At 37.4% G+C, this 12,058-nt stretch overlaps 1 protein-coding gene across 11 annotated transcripts in view; it reads right to left on the minus strand.

Annotated features, from left to right (window-relative positions):
- Positions 1-12,058, minus strand: part of SNX13 (sorting nexin 13) — a 135,225-nt gene that overhangs the window by 102,472 nt on the left and 20,695 nt on the right. For 5 of the 11 annotated variants that reach the window (XR_006197265.1, XM_042919631.1, XM_042919641.1 and 2 more), the window contains exon 1: positions 875-2,859. The exons of 2 other annotated variants lie outside the window; for them this stretch is intronic. Coding sequence is in view for 4 of the 9 variants with exons in the window: in XM_042919631.1 (XP_042775565.1) it covers positions 875-910 (36 nt within the window). In the remaining 5 variants the exon portion in view is untranslated. 4 more of the 11 variants (XM_042919598.1, XM_042919617.1, XM_042919591.1 and 1 more) reach the window with 4 other exon arrangements.

The following is a 12,058-nucleotide window of genomic DNA, read 5'->3' on the forward strand; positions in this document are numbered from 1 at the left end:
TAATCTACTATGATACGGTGAAAAGCCAGTGAATTCAAAAATTAATCATCAAATTCTAACATTTTGTGGCACTATTTTAAATATAATTTTTTAAAAATTTTTTATTAGTTTTCTTTATTTTTGAGAGGCAGAAAGAGACAGAGCATGAGTGGGGAGGGGCAGATAGAGAGGGGAACACAGAATCTGAAGCAGGCTCCAGGCTCTGAGCTGTCAGCACAGAGCCCTAGGCGGGGCCCAAACTCAGGAACCATGAGATCATAACCTGAGCTGAAGCTGGACACTCACCCGACTGAACCACCCAGGTGCCCCTTAAATATAATTTTTAATTGTAAGTTCTAATTTTTATACCAATGAAATTTATTTACTTACGAGAAAAAGCTGTTGCTAAAACATGCACAATCAAAACTATGACAGTTCCACTTGCAAGAATCATTACTCCTCCCTCCCATGAAGAAAAAGCAGAAAAGCCAAAGGTAAGCTCCAATATATTTCTCTGATTTTCCCATGGAATGAGTAGGAGACTTCCTATAAAAATTGACCCAACAAAAAGAAATAAATCAAGATAATACCGTAAGCCCTAACAAATTAGGTGTTCTGAACTTGAAACTGACAGAAACATTATTTATTTGGGTTGCATTCTTGGGGCAAAACAACAAAGTAGAGTGGGAAGGGTGTGAGAAAGACAGAGACAGAAACAAAGAGACACAGAAAGAGAGAGAGAGAGTGAGAGAGAGAGGAGAAGGAGGGTGTTTTAATTCTGTACTTAAATATTCAGCATAAAATAATAGAAAAATATCCTCCCTAAGTGTTCAGAATCAAGACCTCAGCAAACAAGGAGGAGAGGGTAAGGAAAATTCACTGTCAGAATACTTACTGCATGTGGAGTAAGTCTCAGCCCATTTGACTTCATGACCCAATTATTATTCAATCTTCCAAACTAAGGGATTGAACCTGTCTCCTTTTCCACCATAGTCTTCTGTGGCTTCCAGTCAAGTTTCCTCTCTTATCCTAATATGCAATAGAACCAAATATATCTCAAATATCTCAGTAGGTGATTCTGAGATCTTTGGTTGATCTCTGGTTGATCTTTGTTATAAACAATTTAAGGTTGGAGAAAGGGATGAAAAAGTGGTGTGTTTTATTTGGCCAACAAATGATTTTTTTTTAATTCTTAATAAACATTTAAAACATCACATACAAATCAGAATTTCAGGCTTTTCTTGAAAAATGAAAAATTTGGATATCAAAGAATAACATGCCTGCAAGGGAACAATGAGATAAAATTGAGTGGCAATAACCCCCATGAAAATGAGCCAGGAAGTCCTCAGTATTGCCACAGTACCAACACCTGCTAAGGTTTATCTGATTCTGGGTCCAAGATGTAATTTATCGTCAGAACTTCACAGCTGTTTTAAAGATGCCAAATGTTGACCTATAACTATGTCATTATCAAAAGTGGGAAAACAGAAGATAAACCAAGAGTAACATGTTTTAAAAATGGCAACAGTCTATTACTTAGTGGAAGCAAAGGTATAAATGCATGTGCCCATTTCATGGAAGAGACCTGAATTCACATATCTAAGTCAGGCCTTTCCTTTTCCCTAGTTTAGTCTGACAACAAACACTTTAAAGAAGAATAAGCTAATAGTCTCTAGAAGAATCCAATGGGTAAAAAAAGGAAGGAAAAAAAATTAGGAAATCACAAATAGGGATGACAAACAGGAAACTTCTGAAATCTGTTAAAGTGGTTAAGGATAAAAGGAGGGGCGATGGGGTGGCTCAGGAGGTTAGGTGTCCCAACTGGTGATTTTAGCTCAGGTCATGATCTCACAGTCCTGGGATCGACCCCCATTATTGGTCTTAGTGCAGAGAGTAAAGCCTGCTTAGGATTCTCTCTCTCCCTCTCTCTCTGCCCCTCCCCTACTTGTGCTCCCTCCCTCTCTCTCTCTCTCTCCTTCAAAATAAGTAAAGGGATCAAGGAAAATTAATACTGCTCTGTACATATGCCCTGATCATCTTTAAGAAAAAAAAAAAAAAAAAAAAAAGCCTGCAATTCCCAGGATTCTGTTTTCACTGTCATAGAATCTTCTATACATCCAATCCCTGAGTAACTTTGTTTTCTAATCCACCACTTTTCACTACCTCTTATGTACTGTCTGTGACTTTCAGAACTGTGCCTCCAGCCCACATATGCCTCTTGAGTTTCTAAAACTTACACTGAACTGCATACTTAACATTTCTGCCTAAGGTTCTCATGGGTACCTCAAATTCATCATGTCTAAAATTAAACTCATTACATACCTTAAATATCTCCTATATTCCCTTACTTAAAAGAAGCATCAGTGCCTATCCAATTACTGAAAAGATAAATCTCAGAGTTATCTTGGACTGTCCCCTCTTGGAACTGTCACATCCAACCAATTACATTTTATATCCTAAATATCTCTTGGGTCCTTCCCCTCTTCACCATTAAAGCCTTAGGCAAGACCTTCACTATAGCCTGCAAGACTACAATTTCTGCCTCCCCTCTTTTCTATCCTCCTTACTGCCAAAATGACCTTTGAAAAGATTCTGAAATACCTGGCTATTCCATGAGCAGAACTCATTCTCTTCTGTGTATCCTTTAGGATGGATTATCTTTCCTCTTTAGCAAGAATCTCTATCAAATTCCCCTCAAGTACCAGCTCAAACTTACATGTTCCATGAAACAAGTCCTCCCTCACAAGCACATCTCTCTCCATAGAGAGAATGTTCAGTCCCTGCATTCTCTGTCTACACAGCACTATTTAAAATTCTACAGGGGCACCTGGGTGGCTCAGTCAGTCAAGCGTCCGACTTTCGCTCAGGTCATAATTTCATGGCTCGTGAGTTTTAGCCCTGCATCAGGTTCTGTGCTGATGGCTCAGGGCCTAGAGCCTGCTTTGGATTCTGTGTCTCCCTCTCTCGCTGCCCTCCCCCGCTTGCACTCTGTCTCTCTCTTAAAAATAAACATTAAATTTTTCTTTTTTAATTCTACAGAGTTATTCATATGTATGTGCCTTTCTAGACTGGAAGCTTCTTTCATTAATTGACTAAACATTTACTAAGATCTATCATGTGCCCACCATAGCCAAGTTCTGCGGTTTCAAAGATAAGTAAAGCACTGTTCATGCCTCAAGAAGCTCACAGTCTTGTGAAAAGAATCACATATATACAAATATAAAAAAATGCAGTAAGTAAAATGATAGAAATGCATCAGCTATTGCAAGGCAATAAGTGATCTGATCCAGCATGAAGAGGAGAAAGGACAACAAATCAGAGGAAGCAACCTGAAACAGGTGATACCTAAGATTAGTCTCAGAGAGTAACAGGCCATAGTCAGATGAAGAACAGGGAACCTGATAAAAAGACGACAGGAATAGGCACTGAAGCAAGAAACGCTTCCATGGGGAGTCCAGTGAAGGTTGTTTTTATAAAGTAGACTGTAAGAAGTATACACGATACTCAAGTTTAAACCATTCTATCAACTACCTGCAAGATTTCAAAACTGGAGACAGAAAAACCTATGAAGGGCAATTACAGTCATGTTATCTAAAAGTCAGAAACAGGGCAAAGGTAGGGTGGATGGACCAAAGTCTATAGACTGGAGAAGTATCTGGATGACTCAAGCAATAAACCTTGTGCGTAACTGCATGGAGCATGAGAAAGAGCCATCATCATAGCTTTTTAAGCTTCAGTAGTAACTGGCTGAACAACCAGTCACCCAAAACAACACCGAGGACAACAGGGTTGGGGGAATGTTTATTGTTTTGTTTTGTAGATGAAGAAGTCAAGTTCATTAAGGGGCATGTTGAGGGTAATATACAAGACCTCAAGTGAAGATAATCTCAATTGTTTTGTTTTGTAGATGAAGAAGTCAAGTTCATTAAGGGGCATGTTGAGGGTAATATACAAGACCTCAAGTGAAGATAATCTACAAGTGAATATAGTAATACAAGTTATTTTCAAGGAAATACTCTGGCTACAGATACAGAATTTGAAGTTACTGTCACACAAATAGTAATCTTATAAATTAGAATGAAGTAGATCATGAAGAGAGCATCAAGTCAAAACTGAAATACTGGTAACATCAACATTTTAAAGGGCAGAAAAAGAAAAATGAAGCCCATGACCAGGGCTGAGAAGGCAAGCTTAAAAAGACAAAAAGAACCCATAACTCAGTGGAGTCCTAGAAGCTAACAGTATCTCCATAAGAAAGAAGTTATCAGCAGTGTCCAGGGGACTTGACAACAAATGGTAACTGATGATTTTACTGAGAGCAGCATAATAGAGTAGTAAGCATAGAACAACACTGCAGTAGTTTTAGGAATAAGTGGGAAGAGATTTGTATGTATGCCAGGGTCTAGGAAAAAAACCTAGTAAAAAGAAGACACGTCAAATAGGTGTGACTGAGCAGTAGCTGAAGGGTTCAAAGGTACAAAGACAGTCGGACCTCTAATTAATTGCAAGAGGTATAGCTGTTTCCAAAATTTAAAGTTCTTTTACCGCACGGAACTTAGGTATCATGTTCAACGTTATCTCTTCATAGCTACCAAAATTCCTGGAACATAATACAATTCAGAGTCTGTGATATGTATGAATATGAATATATGAATGAATTCAGGAGGAGGCTCCTTTTCTAATAGAACTGACCCCCCCCCAAAAAAAAAAACCCAAAAAGAAATAGCCCCTAGAAGCATGTGTCTAGAAGTGATAATAAGAATTATCAAGTATCTCAAGTTATCATTTCAGAGATTCATTCACAATTAATGGAACTTAATGCACAAATGTATAGGATATGATGTCCCATGCTAAGATCTTTTCAGTCTTTGCCATCCAATTATTTAGGAGTGAACAAGACAAAATAATTTTTATTTGAAATATAAAGCCAGTAATTGTTACATATGTAAAAAGCAGGTTACATCTACTCATCCCATCCTTTCATCCACAGCTCTAAGAATCCTATTATCCTACTTACGTTTCCCTCCCCCAACCTCACCATGGTCTAGACCAGGTATCTCTAGGAAGTCAACTTCCTTTCTATGACACAAAGGAAGTCAACTTACTGTTTAGCAGACAATGTATACCTTGTGAGACCTGACTTCATCAGTGATCTGAGCTAGGCTCTCTGTCAGTAACTTAAAAAAGTACAAATTGTAGCCAGCCAATGGTGGGCAATGGACCTGAAAAAGAATATGTACATTCTGGGGCTGAGGTGGCTATTTTAAGGAACAGATAAGCCAATGAGTAAGCCAGGAAACCAACTGAGACAAAAACTGAAAATGAAGCAAATACACCCTGCAAAGCTGAGATGAGAGACTTTGTGGTTACCTGTGAGAGAAAGAAAGACAAAGTGGGAGAGAAGGAGAAAGAAGGATTGGGGAGAAGGAGAGAGGGTGAGGAAGAAAGGGAGGGAAGGAGAGAAAGAAGAGGAGGAGAGAGACTGAGAGAGTTGAGATCTCAGTCAGCTTTTCAGTTCCCACAGGACCAGCTGTGTTTCATTTTACTTCCCTGAATTCTCCTTTTTATATGAGGTAGCTGGGGTATATTTCTGTTTCTTACAATTAAGATTCCCAACTGGAAAGTCCTAAACAAGATTAGATTAATGCCAGGAATACAGAAGCTGTTTTTGTTTTTCTAAGTCACTAAATAGGCACTACACACTGTAAGGCAGAAGTAGTTAGGAATTCCGGTTTCTAATCATAGCTCTCCTCTAAGATATCGTGCAAATCTGGGCAATCAAAATGTCTCTCAACTTTTGTTTACTCACTTTGAAAAGATGGAATTGGATTATAGATCTCCCATATTCAAATGGCTTAAAAGTTAACTCGAGATGACAGTGTGAGGGGTGTGTTTATGTGTACATACACAACAAATTCAAACATGTATTTACTCTTAAAGCAACCCTTTGGAAGTCTCTTGCAAATTTTTCTAACTACATGAAAGACGTAAACTTGGAATATAAAATGGTTTTCTCCTAAGACCCCAGAAATCCATAAAGCAGCACCTAAAGCAAATGTAGTAACTATGTCAAAATATAAAACTTCAAGACAAGCAAGGTATTCACCTGATATAATGCCTCCCTTCTTGGACTTTTCTCAAAAAAGTCCTACCTGCCTACCATACCTTAAAGGATCTTCTGAAGGATTCCTTAAGAATACAGTACCATGTTCTGATTCACATAAATGACCCCCACCATGATAGACCAGAGACCGCTATAATGGTGGATTTCTATAGCCGGTTTAATGTTCTGTGAGATGACCTGGCAGAAAAGCTCTATCAAATAACATAGGTAGCCTAGCGAAAATGGTGACTCTGATATGACTGATAAGATCTTCTCTTAAAACTGTCAATTGGTACTAAGAGGGATGAAAGCAGCAGTAAGGCAGTAACAGAGAGTCAATAATAATAATAGCAAAGCACTACCACAGGGGTTAACAAAAATCTAATGCTGAAGAGGGTCACAAGGTAACCAGGTAGCTAAATAGGCAAGGCATTTCTCTGTTCTATGAAGCATGACTGTAATAATGCTCTTATTTTACTGATTTCATCATCTACCTTTTCAATAAAATTCTTGTCACCTAAGATAATTCCAAAATTGCTCTGTGCTCTGCATGTTAAAAAAAAAAAAAAAAAAAAAAGTCTAATTTACCTAATACTTTTCATAAAGTTAAATAAATGTATTCTATGTACCTGTTATATCTCTATCTTCTAAAACTGAAGTAAAAAAAATAATAATAATAATGACCTCCAGAGTCTTTCCTCAAGTACTATAAATGTAGGTTTATTTGGAATAAGTTTTCTCAGTGAACAGGAAAACTCAATTAGGTCTTCCAGGGTTAACAACAGTTTAACACTTTTTTTTTTCTTTCTAGGCAAACAGATAATTCAGTGAGGGCCACTTTATTATTAAAACCAAAGAAAAAATGAAATACGTACATACATACATATATATATATATATATATATATATATATATATGACACTTCAATAATGACAGAGGGTCATTATTTAGTCCAACTAAATCAAAATCAGCTTTACCTCAAAAACAAGAGATTTGATGACTATTTAATCTACCTTAAAGCATTTACTTTAAATTTTCTACAACAACCATTCATCAAGTATAATATAAGGCATTGTTTTAATAAATACATTAAAGTGAGACAATGGTCTCAAAATTTTTGATCAACACAAAAACTGCCAAGCCCTACCAACTGACCCCAAAAACACAAGTGGAAGACAAAGAAATCTGACCTGCACTTAAGTCAATTAAAACCTAAACATAACTCCTTGAAAGAAGCCAAGACTATCTGTGTTGCTATTTCTTCTTTTCGATTATCTTCAGGTCGTTGTCATAAATGACAATAAATAAATTTACTTAGATGTCTAAAACCATTCTCATGGGTTCTAGTAAGGAAAAAGAAATGAAGGAGTACAATTTCAGTTTGAATGAAAGGAACAAACCAAAATCAAATTCAATAAACCAATAAACCACAGGGAGCAAAAAAAAAAAAAAAAAGGATAAGTGTGGTTGAAAATCTATTGCAGGGGCGCCTGGGTGGCTCAGTCGGTTAAGCGTCCGACTTCGGCTCAGGTCACCATCTCGCGGTCTGTGAGTTCGAGCCCCGCATCGGGCTCTGGGCTGATGGCTCAGAGCCTGGAGCCTGCTTCTGATTCTGTGTCTCCCACTCTCTCTGACCCTCCCCCGTTCATGCTCTGTCTCTCTCTGTCTCAAAAATAAATAAACTTTAAAAAAAAAATTAAAAAAAAAAAAAAAAAAAAGAAAATCTATTGCATAAAACATACCAAGAGCTCATACCTTTAAAAAACTTTTTTTGGCTCACTTTCTTTTCCAAGTCACCATGCTCTTATCATAGTGGAGGAGAGAGGAAACAAAAATAAATAAATAAAACTAGGTGATAGGTAAAATGGAAAGACCCTACAATGAACAGTTACTACGTGACCCAGAAATTTCACTTCCAGTGAAATACCCCAAAGGACTGAAAACTCAAATACATGTACATATACATTCATGGCATCACTATTCATAATAGCCAAAAAGTGGAAACGGCCCAAATGTCTGTCAATAAGTGAATGGATGTAAACAAATTGTGGTATCTACATACAACAGAGCATTAATCAGCCATAAAAAGGAATAAAGTACTGATGCATGCTACAACATGTATACATTATGCTAAATGAAAGATGCCATATACTAAAGGTCAAACTGTATGATTCCATTTATGTGAAATATCCAGAATAGCTACATCCATAGAGACAGAATGCAGAATGGTGGCTGCCAACTGCCGGGGTGGGGGGTGGGGGGGGTGGCGGGGCGGGGAGGAGGAGGAGGAGGGAGAAAATGGGGAACAAGTGTAATGAATAAAGTCTTCTTTTTGAGGTGATGAAAATGTCTTGGAACTAGATAGAGGTAGTAGTTGCACAACACTGTGAATATACTAAATGCCAATGAACTGTTCATTTTAAAATGGTTAACTCTGCTATGTCAACTTCAATTTCATCTCAATTTTTTTAAAAACTTAAAAAAAAAAAAACTGGGTCAGTTGTTAGAAGACACAATTTCCAGACTCGGGTTCTAGGCCAGCTACTTATAGCTGACCTCTCTGGGCCTTAATTTCTTCATCTGTAAACAGGTTGGAAACAGATGATATCCAAGGTTCCTCTCACTTAACTAGTGCTCTCTATTTGCAGCTCTGAATTTTTAAACAATTGTATCATATAGGAATTTATCTGAAAAACAAAGCATGAAGTACTGGTTAATGTTCTCAACAATAGTTATGCAGGAAAGTCATTAGAAAGTTTAACAACATTGCTTCTCATAATGACTTTAAATAAAAGTGGACATAAACATTAAAAGTCAATTCAATGAAGACAATTCTGCAAGGAGTAAAACTAATGTGTTCTAAGATTAAGGTTTTCTAGGGGTCAAACTACATATCCAAGTGCAAAAATTAGAGAATCTAACCACAATTATCAACAAAAAACTAGATGAAAGAGTCTAGAAGAAAAGTTAGATTAAATAACTGTTGGGGATTTTGCCTCAGTATCAAATCTTTTGGGCTCTGTACTGAGTATCATACAGTCTGAGATGTTGGTAGTCTATATTTCTAATTTAGAGTTAACCCACATACACCTAAAAATCAGGTAAGTCTTAAAGACACTAACTAGTGTTCTCACAACCCTACTTTTATAAGGTGGCCGACAAAAGCAAAAACAAATGAGCAAAGCCAAAGTTTCCCACAGGAAGCAGCTTTCGATATATTCCAACATAACAAATGTTGACCTGAGTTACCAGAATTTCCCACCATACAGGAGAGTAGAAATAATTTTGGCTTAGAAAATTTAAGCCAAAAGATGTCAGCTGTCATAACCAAAGAAAAATTTTAACATTCCTCTGAATCACCTGAATCTGTATTGTTTAAACATTAAGATGTAACGAAAGATGACTGAGACAACTGACTTGTCGTGTAGTTTTTTTAATAAATATCATCTGAGTTTTAGAACTATCAGTACCATTCATATCGACCTAAACATCAGATAAGTCAATGAACGCAATCCAAGAAGAGAAAAGGAGGGGCACCCAGGTGGCTCAGTTGGTTGAGCATCAACTCTTGATTTCAGCTCAGGTCATGATGCCAAGATTATGGGATAGAGCCCCATGTTGGTCTCTATGCTGAGCGTGAAGTCTGCTTAAGATTGTCTCTCTCTCTCTCTCTCTCTCTCTCTCTCTCTCTCTCTCTCCCCCCCTCCCCCACTCATGTGCTCTAAAACTTATAAAAAAAGACAGAAAAGGAAAACAAGCACTATTTAGCATAATTGTGCCTCAATTTTCACTTTGCTAAGTACATCTGAAAACTATGAATACAAAAGATATAAAAACGCATGTCATAACCTAGCTGTTACAACCATCTTTTTTATGTACCCTAAATCCCCATGACCTATCATAGGCTTCATTTGCTTTGTATCATAGCCTCAAAAAATTACTTTTAATTCCACAATTCAAACACATATGAAATAAGGTCACTGTATGAAAAATCATCTAATTTTAAAAAGTATAAAAGCTTTAATCATGACATACATTTTGCTTAGTAAAAGCACATGGGTTTTAATTGCTAGTTAACATGATACACTATAATTATGCAAAAAGTCTTGTTTTCCACTTAGCATACAATTTTCTTATTTCTATACCAGGCTGTTATCAAATTTACTACATTACTACTTACCTTATTTTGACCAAAATATATCGAAATTTTTTTAGAATGTTTTGAATGAACTCATTCAAAAGTAATTTCATAGTATATTTGCATAGCTAGGGTAGCTCTTTCAGCCTTCAAGTATTATACTTTAAAAAGCTTTAATTTTAAAAGAAAAGTAAACTGGCTGCACTCTGTTGACAGGGAGGTCTGATGATCTCATTTCCCAAGTTTAAAGTTACATGTCAAAATGATTAAACGAGCTGCAACTAACCCATTTATTCTTGCCACAAATTTGAATCAGTTTAACAATTATAAACCTTTAGGCCCATATATGGTTTATACGTCAGTTAATCTAGGCTGAGTGGTTTCTTTGTGAAACTCACTTTGACTCTCTACAACTTAAAATTCTAATATATAATAAGGGAAGTTTGCCTATGTAATACATAAGGTCCTTTTTCACTATTTCTAAGTCTATGTCACATCTTGTACATTGGGGGGGGGGGGGGGGGGCGGGGAACCCATCAATAGTTGCTCACAAATCTGAAACTGGAAACAAAATTTTTCCTGAAAAGCATCAAGTGTAAAAGTAAAGAAATAGGGAAGGCTTTGCCAGTATTAGTAGGTACAGCAGAGTGCCAAAATCACATAAGCAGCAAATTGGAGTAAACAAAACTAGGCTATGCAGAACTGACCAAGCCTTAAGGCTCCAAAGCTGCCACCTGCCAGTAGCAGAACAAACAGACCATGCCTCTAACCCCTCCCCAGGGAGCCTGTAGACTAACCTCCCAGAACTCTGGGTCTCTCCATGGATCTTGCTCAATCAACCCAAACCCTGTAACAAAGAGAAGGGTACAAGGCTACCATTTCCTATGATGTTGAACCCATCAAGGTTGAAACTAACTCCTGAGAACCATTAACCCATTACCAACTGTCATCCACTGTGGGACTAATGAATGTACTTTCCACATGAATTCCAAACCCACTATGCCCTGTTGTTTTTGGTCAGTACCAACAGACAAATTTATTCACTTACCAGAACTCACCTGTACACTAACCACTGTACTGTTCTTGCGTTTTTCCCCTCCATTATCCTACTTCCCACTGCCTCCTTCCCTCCCAAAGCTTTCCTGTAGGTTTACTCTGCTCCACAATAAAAACTAGCACACCTCAAAACCCTCACTGTTGGCTTTAAGTAAAAGCTGCTTCTCCAGCAACCCTCTCAAAGGTTGCTTATTTTTTCATTTATCACTTAGTCCCACTTTTTGATGCTGGGTCATGATCCCAATCATAAGTCCCAGGCAGTTTCCTGTAAAACCCCCTGTTCCTGTGCAATTCCTGCACCTTGGAATCACCTGGGGCATTTAAAGTCTCACTGCCCACGTTACACCACATGCAAATTGAATCAGAGAAGCTAGGGATGAGAGCTAGCCATTTTTCCAAGGTGCATCAAAGTTAAGGAAAGAGCATTATTAGTTTGTAAAGTTCCCCAGGTGATTCCAATATGGTCACAGGTGGGAACTATTAGTCTCCAAGGAATTCCTAACTATTCACTCAAAACTCTTTATACATGGCACACAATATTCTTCTCTCCCAAATGCTACATAACCTTGAAGTATTTAACATACATATGGATAATCCAACCATTACGCTACTTTGAACATCATTAGCATTTGATCTCTGCCAACTTTCAATGCAACTCCACTTTAGCCACTATAACACCACACTCTAGACTTCATCATCACCTGTCTTTTTTGAAAGGGAAATGTGAAAATTATCTTATTCTCTGACCACAATCTTCCAGCTCAAATTAGTTATATCAACTG

Source organism: Panthera leo, chromosome A2 (genome assembly GCF_018350215.1).
Source record: "Panthera leo isolate Ple1 chromosome A2, P.leo_Ple1_pat1.1, whole genome shotgun sequence".
NCBI classification, from domain to species: Eukaryota; Metazoa; Chordata; class Mammalia; order Carnivora; family Felidae; genus Panthera; species Panthera leo.